Source organism: Scyliorhinus canicula, chromosome 6, assembly GCF_902713615.1.
Source record: "Scyliorhinus canicula chromosome 6, sScyCan1.1, whole genome shotgun sequence".
NCBI lineage: Eukaryota > Metazoa > Chordata > Chondrichthyes > Carcharhiniformes > Scyliorhinidae > Scyliorhinus > Scyliorhinus canicula.
In genome coordinates this window covers 62,004,452-62,021,635 of record NC_052151.1, presented here as the reverse complement: position 1 = coordinate 62,021,635, position 17,184 = coordinate 62,004,452, and the positions used below count along the sequence as shown (strand labels likewise).

The following is a 17,184-nucleotide window of genomic DNA, read 5'->3' as shown; positions in this document are numbered from 1 at the left end:
CTGCAGAAATATACCTTACAGTGTACATAGTCTCGCTTCGGGCCATCCTTTCCTACAGCGTATGATGTACCACGCACCTGGTGGGTGGTGGTCTCACGTGTAATCGTGGTACCCATGTCGATGATCTGACACGTCTTGCAGAGATTGCCATGGCAGGGTTGTCTGGTATCGTGGACGCTGTTCTGAAGGCTGGGCAGTTTGCTGCAAATAATGGTCTGTTTGAGGTAGCGCGGTTGTTTGAAGGCAAGTAGTGGGGGTATGGGGATAAACTTGGCAAGATGTTCGTCTTCATCGATGACGTGTTGAAGGCTGTGAAGAAGATGTCGTAGTTTCTCCGCTCCGGTAAGTACTGGACGACGACGGGTACTCTGTCGGTTGTGCCCCGTGTTTGTCTTCTGAGGAGGTCGGTGCGGCTTTTTTACTTTGGCACATTGGAACCGTCAATCGATGAGTAGAGCGCCATATCCCGTCCGTACGAGGACATCTTTCAGCGTCTGTAAATGTCTGTACGCTCCTCCTCGTCTGAGCAGATCCTGTGTATACAGAGGACTTGTCCATAGGGGATGGCTTCTTTCCAGTGACTTGGCCTCGACAGCTATCTGAATTAATTCCGTTGTATCTAGCCTTATCTGCTGATTTACTTTTAGATTTGCTCTGTCGCTCCCTGTCACAATTTTGTGTATAACTTCCTGCATTAGGGCGGCATGGTGGCTCAGTGGTTAGCACTGCTGCCTCACATGACAAGGACCCGGGTTCGATCCTGGCCCCGGGTTACTGTCCGTGTGGAGCTTGCAGATTCTCCCCATGTCTGCGGGTGTCTCACCCCCACAACACAAAGATGTGCAGGATAGGTGGATCGGCCATCCTAAATTGCCTATTAGTTGGAAAATAAAAATTGGGTACTCTAAATTTAAAAAAAATGTTTTCCTGTATTAGTATCTTTCTCTCTTGCCTTGTGTCTATTCTTTTTGGTGTGTCACATTTTCCCAAATTTGATGTTTAAAATTCTCTCTACTTACCTAGTTATGCGACTTGCTAGAACATCAGCTGCAGTACGGTTCAAGTGCAGGCTATCGCAACAGAGATCCCACTATTGCCAATACTGGCGCTAGTGCTGCACGAGCAGGAACCGACTTCTCCCGCACCAGTCTTTGAGCCATGAATTCGCCGAAATTCCCACCCGAGGTCAACTTGTCAACTTTACTTGTCAGTGAAATTCTCCTTCCCTCCCGTGACAATTTCCTCAGCAGGAGGGATGGGCAGATTTAGGCCAATGTTTCCTCTTGTGCAGAAAATGGAAAAACTGATATGGGAACAGAGCAAAGTTATATTGGGGCTAAACTGTGGAGAATAAACACCAGCATGGTGAGCTAAATGGCCTGTTTCCATGTAATTTGTATGTACCCTTGTAAGTGCAGGCAACACGGTAGGTTCGATTCCCAGCTGGGTCACTGTCTGTGCGGAGTCTGCACATCATCGCCATGTCTGCGTGGGTTTCCTCCAGGTGCTCCGGTTTCCTCCGACAGTCCAAAGATATGCAGGTTAGGTGGATTAGCCATGCTAAATTGCCCTTAGTGTCCATAAATGTTGGGTAGGGTTACAGGGACAGGATGGAAGTGTGGGGTGAAGTATGGTGCTCTTTTTCCAAGGGCCGGTGCAGACTCAATGGGCTGATTGGCCTCCTTCTGCACTGTAAAATCTATGATCTAGTTTTAATCTACGATCTAAGTGGAAAGCTGATTTAATATTATACTGGTTAATACCAGAATATTCTTAAAACTCTGGCAATGGTTTTACTTGGAAGTCTCTTTAGTTAGTGACAGTCTAGCCACAGGCAGAAGGCTGTGGCGAGACAAGTAAGTAATCTAGAATGTTATTTTTGTGCAGTAATGAAGGGAAGGTACATTGCCAGAGGTGCTGTCTTTTGGATGGAATGTTAAATTAAGACTTTGTCTGCCTGTCCTGATGACACTATCTGAAGAGGGTCAGGGTATTTCTTCAAAGTCTTTGCCAACGTGCTTTCCTCAAATAGTAGCCTGAACTTTTCAGACAAAATAGCGGCGGAGCCCCAAATCGGACGTTTGCCCCCCAAACCTGGCATCCACCATTTTCACTAGAGGGGAAGCAAGGCTGGTCGCATTTTGGACATGCGCTGTTCGCAGTGGTGTGCAGCTGCCTTCAGTTCGGTACGGTTCTTGTCACGCAGCTTTCTTAACCATGCTTTTCAAGGGAAATTTTGAAGTAGGTTCTTTGGAGAGGTAGGGTACCCTTTTGGATAGCTCGAGTACCCTGGCTACCTCCAAACCTTTCTCCTCCACAGTCCTCACAGACCTAGTCCAGGTCAATTCCATGGCATTATGGGCCCTGGCGATGCAATATAAAGAGTGATATTAACCTTTTTTTTACATTTAGAGTATCCAATTTATTTTTTTCCAATTAAGGAGCAATTTACCGTGGCCAATCCACCTATCCTGCACATCTTTTGGATTGTCGGGGCGAAACCCACACAAACATGGGGAGATTTGCAAACTCCACATGGACAGTGACCCAGAGCCGGGATTGAACCTGGGACTTTGACGACGTGAGGCAACCGTTGTAACCACTTGCGCCACCGTGCTGCCCTAGAGTGATGCCAACCTAATATACAATGCCGTCGGGGAGAAATCTCTTGTCAATGCATAATGGTGGACATTCACACCTCTACTGTTACAAACTATTGGAGAGGAATATACCTGTTACCTACCATGTTATGGTCCCCTGCTGTGTTCACCACAGTGGCTTTCACCTGCCATGACCTCTTGGTTGCTGTGGGGGGGTTCCAACGACTGTGTGGATTTGATATTCCATCTAGACCTCCTCCACGAGGATCTTGAGTTCCTTATCGCTGAAGCGGGGTGCTGGCCCTCCCATTCCTTCACAACTCTCTCTTCAGTGAGACCTTCCGGCACGAGAAATGTGAAAAGTAACATGTAAGGTTTTGAATGGTCTTGCACACATACACGGACTATATTCTCCATCTCATCAATGACTAATATTAGCAGTGGCGGGGGAGAGGCTAATGGGTCTGGATAAATGCAGGGTAGTATTTGTTCCTGTCGCTGCTGACTGCAATGAATGCAGACAGAATTGAATTCTCACAGCCAAGTTGATTTACCTTTAAATACAACTTTCATTAAAACTTCAGCTATGTGTTTATTTAAACAGTTACATAACTTTCAAGAGTCACAGCTGGAATCAAAATATACTACCTGATTAGAGCGAGCTTGGCCAGGTTCACTTTGAGGGGCGCGCGCTAATAGGCCTTGAAATTCAGGACTGAACATACAGCGGTTGACCCTAGGTTAATAATAACCTTTATTAGTGTCACAAATAGGCTTACATTAACACTGCAATTAAGTTAGTGCAAAAATTCCCCAGTTGCCACATTCCACTGCCTATTCGGGTACACTGAGGGAGATTTTAGAATGTCCAATTCACCTAACAGCGCGTCTTTTGGGACTTGTGGGAGGAAAGTGGACCACCCAGAGGAAACCCACATAGACACAGAGAACATGCAGACTCTGCACAGACAGTAAAGCAAGCGGGAATCGAACCCGGTCCCTGGTGCTGTGAAGCAACAGTGCTAAGCACTGTATTACCGTGCCGCTGAAATATCGGTGTTGCCATTGAAATGAAAATGAAATGAAAATCGCTATTGTCACGAGTAGGCTTCAATGAAGTTACTGTGAAAAGCCCCTAGTCGCCACGTTCCAGCGCCTGTTCGGGGAGGCTGTTACGGGAATCGAACCATGCTGCTGGCCTGGTCTGCTTTCAAAGCCAGCGACTTAGCCCAGTGTGCTAAACAGCCCATTGTATACGGTTTCAATTAAACAATCCTCCCAGCTCCAGATGTCACTGAACCTGTCTATGACGTTCCATAAACAAGGATGTTATACTATCCGAGTCTGCACTTGCAGTTCCGAAAGCATAGGTGTTTATCAGCTATGTTACTGTCCCTGGCTCTCATGAAATCCATTTTGCAAAGAGCTACAGTTTTCTCACACAGACAAGTCTATTGGAACCTTTACCATCATGCTTCACGGTCCAATGTTAGCCATTGTCTCACTCAGCACCTTGCTTGCTCCCTCTGATTCATACTGTTGTGCATGGAATTGTGCAGCTGTGTGCGTCTCGGTAAAAAGTCAGTTGAATGGACACACCGTTAGACATAATTGGAAAGAGGGTAGGTGGAAAGGCAAAGAATTGTAGCAAATGTGGTGTGCATTAGTCATTCCTCGGGCACTATAATAACCAGAGTCAGTGCCGAATATTGTGAACAGCTGATGGTGCCAAGATTCTGTATCTTACCACCTTTAAATAAGTGACCCCCTTCATTATAAAGTGAATACATAACAGCAATGATTATACTTTCTTGTGGAAGACAACGATGTGCCACTGTTCCAATGATAGTAACTAGTTGGACAACTATTGTTGAACAACAGTTTGTCTTCACCTGACTGCTCAAGGACAGTTTTTGTTATTCATTCATGGGCGTTGTAGGCTGTGCCAGAATTTATTGCCCTTCAGGGGGCAGTTAAAAGTCATCCACATTGCTGTGAGTCACATGTAGGCCAGACCAGGTAAGAACGACCAATTTCCTTCCCTAAAGGCCATTAGTGAACCAGATGGGTTTTTACGACAAATCGACAATGGTTTTATGGTCATCATTAGACTTTTGACTACAGATTTTTAATGAATGCAAATTTCACCATTGCAGTGGAGGGATTTGAACCTAGGTCACCAGAGCATTACTCTGGGACCCTGGTTTACTAGTTTAGTGACAATACCACTTCGCCACCGCCTCACCATCGCTTCCAAATGAAAATTGCAGCTCCATCCACTTGCTGCCTCACCAGAGAAGCTCTTTTAGAGGCCAGCCTTTTATACCCAACCGAGTTGCTCAATCCATACTGAGTCCATCTCTGCCACTTCATCACTTCTGGAGTGGGGGCCTTCACACCCCCTCCCCCATAAGGCACAAGGGCAGAATTAGGCCATTCGGTCCTTCGAGTCTGCTCCGCTATTCAATCATGGCTGATATGTTTTTCATTTCCATTTTCTCCTGATAACTCCCCATAACTCCTGATCCTCTTATTAATCAAGAACCTTTCTATCTCTGTCTTAAAGATACTCAGAGATTTGGCATCCACAGCCTTCTGCAGCAAAAAGTTCCACAAATTCACCAACCTCTGGCTGAAGAAATTCCTCCTCATCTCTGTTTTAAAGGATCGTCCCTTCCGTCTGAGGCTGAGCCCTCGGGTTCTAGTTTTTCATACTCCTGGAAACATCCTCTCCACGTTCACTTTATCTTGGCCTCTCAGTATCCTGTTAGTTTCAGTAAGATGTCCCCTCATCCTTCTAAACTCCAATGAGTATAGGCCCAGCGAAAGAGAAAGTGCTGGAAAATCTCAGCAAGTCTGGCAGCATCTATAGGGAAAGAGCTAACGGTTCGAGTCCGATGACTCTTTGTCAAAGCAGAGTATTTTTATCCAGAGTATAGACCCAGAATACTCAACCGCTGACCAGAATTTGTAATGTCCAGAGCACTGTTCGCTGTATCGGGTCTGGGGGCGGGGCGGCATGGTGGCGCAGTGGTTAGCATTGCTGGGCAGCACGGTGGCGCAGTGGGTTAGCCCTGTTGCCTCACGGCGCCGAGGTCCCAGGTTCGATCCCGGCTCTGGGTCACTGTCTGTGTGGAGTTTGCACAATCTCCCCGTGTTTGCGTGGGTTTTGCCCCCACAACCCAAAGATGTGCAGGGTAGATGGATTGGCCATGCTAAATTGCCCCTTAATTGGAAAAAATTAATTGGTACTCTAAATTTTTTTTTAAAAAGCATCGCTGCCTCACGGCGCCGAGGTCACTGTCCGTGTGGAGATTGCACATTCTCCCCATGTCTGCATGGGTCTCACCTCCACAACCCAAAGATGTGCAGGGTAGGTGGATTGGCCACACTATATTACCCCTTAATTGGAAACAAATCTGAATTCGGTACTTTAAATTTATTTTAAAAAGAATCCGGTTTGGGAAGTCGGGAATTTTCCCAACACTGAGGGCGCGATTCTCCAAAATAGAGAGAAAAGGCCGACGCCGGAGTGAAACCCGGAGTGTTTCACTCCGGCGCCGGAGGCCGCTCCTCGCCCCCTATTCTCTTCTCCTCCTCCCCCCCCCCCCCCCCCCCCAAGGGGGTCTAGGAGCGGAGTCGCTTGAATCTCTGGCGCCGGGCCTTGACGCTTGCATCAAAGCGGCGCGCCGTGAATGACGCGGCTGGCGCCGCCTAAGTGACGTCAGCCGCGCATGCGCAGGTTGGCCGACTCCAACCCGCGCATGCGCAGTTGCCGTCTTCCCCTCCGCTGCCCCGCAAGACATGGCGGCTTGATCTTGCGGGGCGGCGGAGGGAAAAGAGTGCGTCTCTTAGAGACACCGGCCCGACGATCGATGGGCACCGATCGCGGGCCAGTCACCTCACGAGCACGCCCATGGTGCTCAATCCTCTCTCCGCCCCCCCACAGGCCCCACACTTACCTGTCGCGCGATGTTCATGCCGGCAGCGACCAGATGTGGTTGCCGCTGGCGTGAACCAGTGGGGGTGGTCAGGCCGCTCGGCCCATCCGAGCCGAAGAATTGCCGGTCGCCGTGAAAAACGGCGAGCGGCGATTCTCCGGAGCAGCGTGGGGGGGGGGGGGGGAGAGAGAATCGCCAGGGCAGCGTGGCGCGATTCGCCCGGCCCTCCCGCGATTCTCCCCCCCCCCCCCCCCCCCCCCCCCCCCCCCCGGCGTGGGGAGCGGAGAATCGCGGCCTGAGCTTCTGATGTGGGAGGAAAACTCAACTCCGTATCTTCAAAGTAGATTAATTGTCATTTCTTGCTCTCCTGGGAATCCTTACATATTCACATTGGCTGCATCATGGTATTGATTTCCAAGTTTGTAATGAAAGTCTGTTTTTTTTTTATTTGGATCACTGAAATATCATAAGAATGTTCCAAAGCTCTCTAGAAATGCAATTTTAAATCAGTGTGATGTTGAAAGGTATAAAACTGAATTTGACTGGCGGAATTAGAGAGTAGAGTTCTTTATCAAAGAAAAGTACAGCATAGGAACAGACCCTTCGGCCCGCGAAGCGTGTACTGACCATGCTGCCTGTCTAAACTAAAATCTTCTACACTTATGGTGTCCGTATCCCTCTCCCATCTTATTCATGTATTTGTCAAGATGCCCCTTTTTAAAAATAAATTTAGAGAACCCAATTCATTTTCTCTAATTAAGGGGCAATTTAGCGTGGCCATTGCACCTACCCTGCACATCTTTGGTTGTGGGGACGAAACCCACGCAAACACGAGGAGAATGTGCAAACTCCTCACGGACAGTGACCCGGAGCCAGGATCTGGGACCTCGGCGCTGTGAAACAGCAGTGCTAACCACTGTGCTGCCCCCGTCAAGATGCCCCTTAAAGGAGCAGCATGGTGGCACAGTGGTTCGCATTGCCTACGGCGCAGAGGACCCGGGTTCGAATCCCAGCCCTGGGCCACTGTCCGTGTGGAGTTTGCACATTCTCCCCGTGTCTGCGTGGGTTTCACCCCCACAACCCAAAGATGTGCAGGATAGGTAGATTGGCCACTCTAAATTGTCCCTTAATTGGAAAAAATTATCGGGTACTCTAAATTTATATTTTTAAAAAAGATGCCCCTTAAACATCATTAGCGTACCTGCTTCCATCACCTACTCTGGCAGCGAGTTCCAGGCACCCACAACCTTTGAGTAAAACAAAAAAAAACCTCCCTCGCGCATCTCTAAACTTTGCCCCTTGCTCCTTAAAACCTATGTCCCCTAGTAATTGACTCTTCCACTCTGGGAAAAAGCTCTGACTATTCACTCTGCTCATGCCCCTCGTAATTTTGTAGACTTCTATCAGGTCACCCCTCAACCTCCGTTGTTCCAGTGAGAACAAACCGAGTTTATTCAACCTCTCCTCATAGCTGATATCCTTTTACTCTTGTCTCCCAGTTAATTGTGAACTGAAGGTGTGACTGTTTAGCACAGGGGTGGGCAAACTACGGCCCGCGGGCCGCATGCGGCCCGCCAAAGGTATTTCTGCGGCCCACCAAGTCATAAAAAAAAAAATTAAAAAAAATTTTTTATAAAAAAATTCTTTTTTTTTTTTTTAATTTTTTTTTAAGGTTAATGGGGGGGGGGCTGTTGGGTTACTTACTGGTATAGGGTGGATACGTTGACTTGAGTAGGGTGATCATTGCTCGACACAACGTCGAGGGCCGAAGGGCCTGTTCTGTGCTGTACTGTTCTATATGAGGCGCCCAGAATCATAACCGGGTGAAGTAATTATTTTACTTAATATACTATGCGGCCCTTTGTGAATTGTGAATTTCTGAATGTGGCCCTTGCACGGAAAAGTTTGCCCACCCCTGGTTTAGCAAGTTCTAATGAGCTTGAGTAAGGTTTGACTGTAATAATTGACATTGACATTCACCTTTTTATTTAGTGAGAATGGATTTGAAGAGGGCCTTGGCACTTTAGGTCTAGTGTCTGGAATGTTTGGAGCAAGTTGGTCTCTTGGGTATGTATCTGCATCAATATATAGAAATACATTTAATTTTTTGGGTTAGTATTTTAGTAGGTTTGCAATGTCTAATGTGGTGTTTCCAATTATGTACTTCAGTAATTTCTGCTTTGAACTCTTCAGCTCCAAATGTATCCTGCTTTTGAAATGAAATTAAATGAAAATAGCTTATTGTCACGAGTAGGCTTCAAATGAAGTTACTGTGAAAAGCCCCTAGTCGCCACATTCCGGCGCCTGTTCAGGGAGGCTGTTACGGGAATTGAACCGTGCTGCTGGCCTGCTTGGTCTGCTTTCAAAGCCAGCGATTTAGCCCTGTGCTAAACAGCCCCTTCAGTACAGTCCAAGACAATGTTTGATCTTTTGCAGGCTGAGTAGACAGAAATGATGGTCAGTCAGGTCATGAGGGAAAATACTATCTCCATATTTAGAGAAGCAATAGAACTCACTTCTAGATATTGGGGGAACCATTAGATTGATAAGTCCAAATGTAAGAATAGTGTCTTGAAGCTAGAACGACTGCTGTTAGAATCTATTGTTGAAATGTATGTTTCAACGTATGACAACAGATGTGAGGGAACGTGTTATTAAACAGACAAATATCCATTTACCAAATTATGCAGCAGACAACATTCTGATGATTCCTAATAGTTTTAGATATTACAATAGTTCAGCACAAACTCTGGTTTCTACTCTCCATTCAGGATCTTCTTCCTGTCCAGAGCTTCCCCGACTTGGGGAAAACCCCAGCTCTCAAGTAGTCTTTATTGAGCATCACCTGCTCTCAGTTCACTCTGAAGCAAGACCTGATTTACTCTTAAAGGGACCTGCCTTTCTGACATTGATACAGGAAGTTCGTGTTATATATAAGATATTGAATAATTAAGTGTATGTACTTTATCAAAACAATTTTGACCCAAATTTGTTGGTGCAACTTAAGTGCTTCAAATAACATTACCTCAAGTCATACTGGCTGTATGTAATTGGATGCTGCAGCTTCCTCCACATAATGGAATGCCAATTTTAAAAATATAAATGCCTTTAAATTTGCTTACCTTTCAGCGGGATCAGGGTTTGAGGTAATATCAGGTAAGCTCTTCCTTTCTTTTTCTTTTTCTTGTTTTTTTTAATCTAGAGGGGATGTCAGGGAAGGCAGTACAATGCTCCTCCTGCAGAATGTTTGAGGTGAGGGACGCCGTCAGTGTCCCTGCTGATTTCATCTGTGGGAAGTGCACCCAACTCCAGCTCCTCAAAAACCGTGTTAGGGACCTGGAGCTTGAGCTGGATGAACTTCGGATCATTCGGGAGGCAGAGGGGGTCATAGATAGGAGCTTCAGGGAAGTAGTTACACCAAAGACTGGAGATAGATGGGTAACTGTAAGAGGGACTGGGAAGAAGCAGTCAGTGCAGGGACCCCCTGCGGTCGTTCCCCTGAGTAACAAGTATACCGTTTTGGATACTTGTGGGGGGGACGACTTACCAGGGGTAAGCCATGGGGTACGGGCCTCTGGCACGGAGTCTGTCCCTGTTGCTCAGAAGGGAAGGGGGGAAAGGAGTAGAACATTACTAATTGGGGACTCAATAGTCAGGGGCACAGATAGGAGATTTTGTGGGAGCGAGAGAGACTCACGTTTGGTATGTTGCCTCCCAGGTGCAAGGGTACGTGATGTCTCGGATCGTGTTTTCCGGGTCCTTAAGGGGGAGGGGGAGCAGCCCCAAGTCGTAGTCCACATTGGCACTAACGACATAGGTAGGAAAGGGGACAAGGATGTCAGGCAGGCCTTTAGGGAGCTAGGATGGAAGCTCAGAGCGAGAACAAACAGAGTTGTTATCTCTGGGTTGTTGCCCGTGCCACGTGATAGTGAGATGAGGAATAGGGAGAGAGAGCAATTAAACACGTGGCTACAGGGATGGTGCAGGCGGGAGGGATTCAGATTTCTGGATAACTGGGGCTCTTTCTGGGGAAGGTGGGACCTCTATAGACAGGATGGTCTACATCTGAACCTGAGGGGCACCAATATCCTGGGGGGGAGATTTGTTAGTACTCTTTGGGGGGGTTTAAACTAATTCAGCAGGGGCATGGGAACCTGGATTGTAGTTTTGGGGTGCGAGAGATTGAGAGTAGAGAGGTCAGGAGCACAGTTTTGACTTCGCAGGAGGGCGGCAGTGTTCAGGTCTGTGGTTTGAAGTGTGTCTATTTCAATGCCAGGAGTATACGAAATAAGGTAGGGGAACTGGCAGCATGGGTAGGTACCTGGGACTTCGATGTTGTGGCCATTTCAGAGACATGGATAGAGCAGGGACAGGAATGGTTGTTGCAGGTTCCGGGGTTTAGGTGCTTTAGTAAGGTCAGAGAAGGGGGCAAAAGAGGGGGAGGTGTGGCGCTGCTAGTCAAGGACAGTATTACGGTGGTAGAAAGGATGCAAGTTGGGGACTCTTCTTCCGAGGTAGTATGGGCTGAGGTTAGAAACAGGAAAGGAGAGGTCACCCTGTTGGGAGTTTTCTATAGGCCACCTAATAGTTCTAGAGATGTAGAGGAAAGGATGGCGAAGATGATTCTGGAAAAGAGCGAAAGTAACAGGGTAGTTGTTATGGGAGACTTTAACTTTCCTAATATTGACTGGAAAAGATATAGTTCGAGTACATTGGATGGGTCGTTCTTTGTACAATGTGTGCAGGAGGGTTTTCTGACACAATATGTTGACAGGCCAACAAGAGGTGAGGCCACTTTGGATTTGGTTTTGGGTAATGAACCAGGCCAGGTGTTAGATCTGGAGGTAGGTGAACACTTTGGAGACAGTGACCACAATTCGGTGACCTTTACGTTAGTGATGGAAAGGGATAAGTATACCCCGCAGAGCAAGAGTTATAGCTGGGGGAAGGGCAATTATGATGCCATTAGACATGACTTAGGATGTGTTGGTTGGAGAAGTAGGCTGCAAGGGTTGGGCACACTGGATATGTGGAGCTTGTTCAAGGAACAGCTATTGCATGTTCTTGATAAGTACGTACCAGTCAGGCAGGGAGGAAGGGGTCGAGCGAGGGAACCGTGGTTTACCAAAGAAGTGGAATCTCTTGTTAAGAGGAAGAAGGAGGCCTATGTGAAGATGAGGCGTGAAGTTTCAGTTGGGGCGCTTGATAGTTACAAGGAAGCGAGGAAGAATCTAAAGAGAGAGCTGAGACGAGCAAGGAGGGGACATGAGAAGTCTTTGGCAGGTAGGATCAAGGAAAACCCAAAAGCTTTCTATAGGTATGTCAGGAATAAAAGAATGACTAGGGTAAGAGTAGGGCCAGTCAAGGACAGTGGTGGGAAGTTGTGTGTGGAGGCTGAGGAGATAAGCGAGATACTAAATGAATACTTTTCGTCAGTATTCACTCAAGAAAAAGATAATATTGTGGAGGAGAATGCTGAGACCCAGGCTATTAGAATAGATGGCATTGAGGTGCGTAGGGAAGAAGTGTTGGCAATTCTGGACAAGGTGAAAATAGATAAGTCCCCGGGGCCGGATGGGATTTATCCTAGGATTCTCTGGGAAGCCAGGGAAGAGATTGCTGAGCCTTTGGCTTTGATTTTTAGGTCATCATTAGCTACAGGAATAGTGCCAGAGGACTGGAGGATAGCAAATGTGGTCCCTTTGTTCAAGAAGGGGAGTAGAGATAACCCCGGTAACTACAGGCCGGTGAGCCTAACGTCTGTGGTGGGTAAAGTCTTGGAGAGGATTATAAAAGATACGATTTATAATCATCTAGATAGGAATAATATGATTAGGGATAGTCAGCATGGTTTTGTGAAGGGTAGGTCATGCCTCACAAACCTTATCGAGTTCTTTGAGAAGGTGACTGAACAGGTAGACGAGGGTAGAGCAGTTGATGTGGTGTATATGGATTTCAGTAAAGCGTTTGATAAGGTTCCCCACGGTCGGCTATTGCAGAAAATACGGAGGCTGGGGATTGAGGGTGATTTAGAGATGTGGATCAGAAATTGGCTAGTTGAAAGAAGACAGAGAGTGGTAGTTGATGGGAAATGTTCAGAATGGAGTTCAGTTACGAGTGGCGTACCACAAGGATCTGTTCTGGGGCCGTTGCTGTTTGTCATTTTTATAAATGACCTAGAGGAGGGCGCAGAAGGATGGGTGAGTAAATTTGCAGACGACACTAAAGTCGGTGGAGTTGTAGACAGTGCGGAAGGATGTTGCAGGTTACAGAGGGACATAGATAAGCTGCAGAGCTGGGCTGAGAGGTGGCAAATGGAGTTTAATGTGGAGAAGTGTGAGGTGATTCACTTTGGAAAGAATAACAGGAATGCGGAATATTTGGCTAATGGTAAAATTCTTGGTAGTGTGGATGAGCAGAGGGATCTCGGTGTCCATGTACATAGATCCCTGAAAGTTGCCACCCAGGTTGATAGGGTTGTGAAGAAGGCCTATGGTGTGTTGGCCTTTATTGGTAGAGGGATTGAGTTCCGGAGCCATGAGGTCATGATGCAGCTGTACCAAACTCTGGTACGGCCGCATTTGGAGTATTGCGTACAGTTCTGGTCGCCTCATTATAGGAAGGACGTGGAAGCTTTGGAACGGGTGCAGAGGAGATTTACCAGGATGTTGCCTGGTATGGAGGGAAAATCTTATGAGGAAAGGCTGATGGACTTGAGGTTGTTTTCGTTAGAGAGAAGAAGGTTAAGAGGTGACTTAATAGAGGCATACAAAATGATCAGAGGGTTAGATAGGGTGGACAGCGAGAGCCTTCTCCCGCGGATGGAGGTGGCTAGCACGAGGGGACATAGCCTTAAATTGAGGGGTAATAGATATAGGACAGAGGTCAGAGGTGGGTTTTTTACGCAAAGAGTGGTGAGGCCGTGGAATGCCCTACCTGCAACAGTAGTGAACTCGCCAACATTGAGGGCATTTAAAAATTTATTGGATAAGCATATGGATGATAAGGGCATAGTGTAGGTTAGATGGCCTTTAGTTTTTTTTTTCCATGTCGGTGCAACATCGAGGGCCGAAGGGCCTGTACTGCGCTGTATCGTTCTATGTTCTATGTTCTATATATTTTTTGGGGGAGAGACCAGCAATGGAAGAATGTGCAAACTCCACACAGGCAGTGACCCGTCGCCAGGCTCGAACCCGGGTCCTCAGTGCCGTCAAGCAGCAGTGCTAACCATTGCACCACCGCACTGCCCATTGAATGCCAATGTTAATGGACAGCTCTTTGCTACTTTCATATCTATTCACTTACCTTGATTCAAATGTGAAAAAGTAAGAATGCCCAGGTTAGCATAGTCTCACACAAATCTCATCCTCTGGTGTCGATCAAATTAAAAGCCAGTCCTCCAGGTTTGTAGATACAAGTAAGCTGCAAATGTAACCTCAAGTATTGTATTGTAGGGCAGTATTAGCCCATTGGTGTCACTGGAGCTGACTCATTGTCCTACCACCAGAATCAGGTACTGTTGGAGACAATATAAGCCGGTGCTGTACACACCAGTACTGAGGCTGGTTGAACATCCATGAGCAGAAGGTTATAAATGTTATTTTGGTCTAAAATAACCTACTAGATGGTAACTAAAATTACCTGTTTTTTTTCTTTTAAATCAGATCATTTATAGGACCAACATTGGGTGGCTATCTATTAGAAAAATTGAATTTTGAGTGGGCTGCAGCCATACAAGGAGGTGTTGTACTTGTTTTTGTAAGTAGACACTTATGAATCATGCTTATGCTATTTAGAGTTGAAACCTTAAAAATAAAATTGAAGATCCTTCTAATAATTAACCATCAGGAATAATGGCCTTTTCTTCTATCTTCAGAGTATATTGATGAGTGTGTACTTTTTGGTGGAAACGATGCACAAAAGGAGGTTTGTACTTGTATTTTCATATTCTTAAATTTAAAAGAATACTTTTCTATAAGGATGGACAAAAGAATGATGACATTTTAATAATCAGCACTAATGATCACTAGGAAAAATGGCATGGAAACAGGCCATTCAGCCCTACCAGTGAATACTGGTGTTCATGTTGCACTTCAAGTCTCTTCCCATCATTTCTCATCTAAATTTACCATCATAACCATCTATTTCCTGTGGTCGTGAGTTCCACATTCTTACCACTCTTTGGATGAAGAAGTTTTTTCTGAATTCCTTATTGGATTTTTCTATGAGTACCTTAGATTGATGGCCTCCTGGTTATGCTGTTTCACATTCTCCTTGTACCAACTCTATCGTCACCTTTCTTAATTTTAAAGACCTCTCTTAGGGATACTTCGCAATCTTTTTTCTAGGAGGAGCCTATCTATCCTTTTCTGATACATCCCACATCTTTCAATACGTATTGTTCTTGCCTGAAGACAGATCCTTGACTCAATGCCTGCTTGATGCTTCACCCTGAGCCATTTCCGTGGCAGATTTTGTTGGTGATATTTTTCCATTACTTACCACTCTCAAGGGCAGAGCAAGGTCTGCCCAAGTCTGCCTTATGGGAATTGAACCCATGATATTGGCATTATTCAGTGATCCTTATGGAACACCACTTCCCCTCTCACTTTCTGATTTCTGCCTTGAAACCAATGAACAATCCATTCTGCCACTTGTCCCCTGACTCCACATTCTCTGATCTTGTTCACATTGCCCTCTGCCCTTCACTGCATGGGCTGCTAATTGCTTTGACAAAAGAAGCAGGGACTACTTGAGCTCAGAATAGATGAAGATGTGTCATATTTAAGCATTTTGTCTCAAATGTGGTCCCAATTGGGCAGTCAACTATTTTACTACATGAAAGTTGGGTGACGATTTAGTAGTTGTGGAGTTCAATATTGTTCAGGTACTCACAGTGAACTACTTGTCTCCTGTCTCACCAAACCCTTTCCAATCTGCAAGGCACAAGTCAGGAGTGTATTGGAATGCGCTCCATTTGGCTGCATGAGTGCAGCTTCAACAACACTCAGAAGCTCAACACCATCCAGGACAAAGCAACCCATCTGATTGGCACTCGCTCCACCTTGATACTCAGTGGTTGCAGTGTGTACTATCTACAAGATGCACTACAGCAACTCACGAGCCTTCTTCGACAGCACCTCCAAGCCCAGCTAAATGGACGAGGGCACTGCTCTTCATCATTACTCAGTTAAAATCCTGGTATGCCCTATCTACCTAAATACTCTGCTGGAATACCTACACCACAAATACTGCAGCAGTTCAAGAAGGCCACTCACCACCCACTTCATGAGGGCGCTTAGGAACAGGCATTAGTGATGCCTACATCCTGTAAATGAAATTGTGTCATAGTTAATAATTTTCACAGATATCAGAAAATTAATATTGAAATTGAATGATGTAACTTTGTGTTGTTTCAGTTTTAAAAATGGCAATTTAGCATGGCCAATTCACCTACCCTGCACAATTTTTGGGTTCTGGGGGTATTGTTTCAGTTGATTAACCTTTACTTTAATGATTGCAAAATGTAGAATGGGAGTATGGGTTGGTCAGTGGGTGATGAACACATCCTTCAAATTAAATAAACCACTGAAAGGTAGATAATGCACTTGCTGTATTTATTGGTATTAAGACAATCATTGAAATAATCAATATTTGGACGAACAAGTGAATCACCTGTATGTTTAAGAAGAAATTGATTTATTAAGTAGTGTGTTGTGGATTGCTTTTTAAAAACAAAATCTCTTGTTCTGATATCTATTTATATGATTATAATTGTCTTCAGTGAAAATATCATATAGATTTTTCCCTTTTATAAAGGTCATATTCTGGGAATAGCACAGATGAAGAGAGAGCACAACTAATACCAGACTGAATTTGGATGTTTGTATGGACTACAATTCTCTTGCAGACCGCATATGGACCTCTTATTATTTAAAATTGTCTTATTCAAGCAAATCAATGAGTCTAAATATTTGAACATTTTATATTTATAATATTAACTATTCTGTTATTTGACTACTGGATAAAATGGGAATATCATCACTGCCACCAAATGTAACGCAGAAAGAAGTTTTCTTTGTAAAAATGGTGATTTTCAATTTTTTTTTAATGTGAATGCTAATCATTATTTGTTGTCCATTGAACGGAATTAGATAGTCTTAACCATAACCTTCCTGTCAATAATAAACTAATAAAGTTGCCAGTTTGGATTTCACTATTTTTCCCTGTTCCTTTTTTTCCCTGTTTATTTCATTAGTACGTGTGTTTCTGTTCCCCCCACTGCCCCAAGCTCTCCTTTGTCAGAATACTGCAGAAACAACTGCATACTGTTTGTCGCCTTGGATACGGAGGACAAAGCAGATTACTTAACTTATTGAGTGGCCCTGAATGAGTCCACCATTTCAGTCTGCCAGAGTACATTTTAGGATCCAAAGCAGTAACCAGATTTGATGAGGTCTAGGCTTTTTATCCAAGGTGCTTTTGAAGATTTATTTAGAGACCAATGTTTAAGGTTTCCTGATTCACAATTTAAAAAAGAAAATCTCTGTTTCGCAAAACATCCTTAGATGGCATGCATCCCTCCTATACTCCTGGGGGAAAAAGAAAAGCCAAGTTGACACATCTTAAACAAGAATGATAAG

The 17,184-nt window shown here is 45.3% G+C and overlaps 1 protein-coding gene across 2 annotated transcripts in view; it reads left to right on the top strand.

Moving 5' to 3' along the window:
- The window catches only part of slc18b1 (solute carrier family 18 member B1), a 97,843-nt gene extending 81,086 nt beyond the window's left edge, over positions 1-16,757 (top strand). For both annotated transcript variants that reach the window (XM_038799364.1, XM_038799363.1), the window contains 4 exons: positions 8,534-8,608; positions 14,206-14,299; positions 14,418-14,467; positions 16,361-16,757. In XM_038799364.1, coding sequence (XP_038655292.1) covers positions 8,534-8,608; positions 14,206-14,299; positions 14,418-14,467; positions 16,361-16,415 — 274 coding nt within the window. In that variant the 3' untranslated portion in view covers positions 16,416-16,757. The remainder of the gene's footprint in view (positions 1-8,533; positions 8,609-14,205; positions 14,300-14,417; positions 14,468-16,360) is intronic.
- The last annotated feature ends 427 nt before the right edge of the window (positions 16,758-17,184 follow it).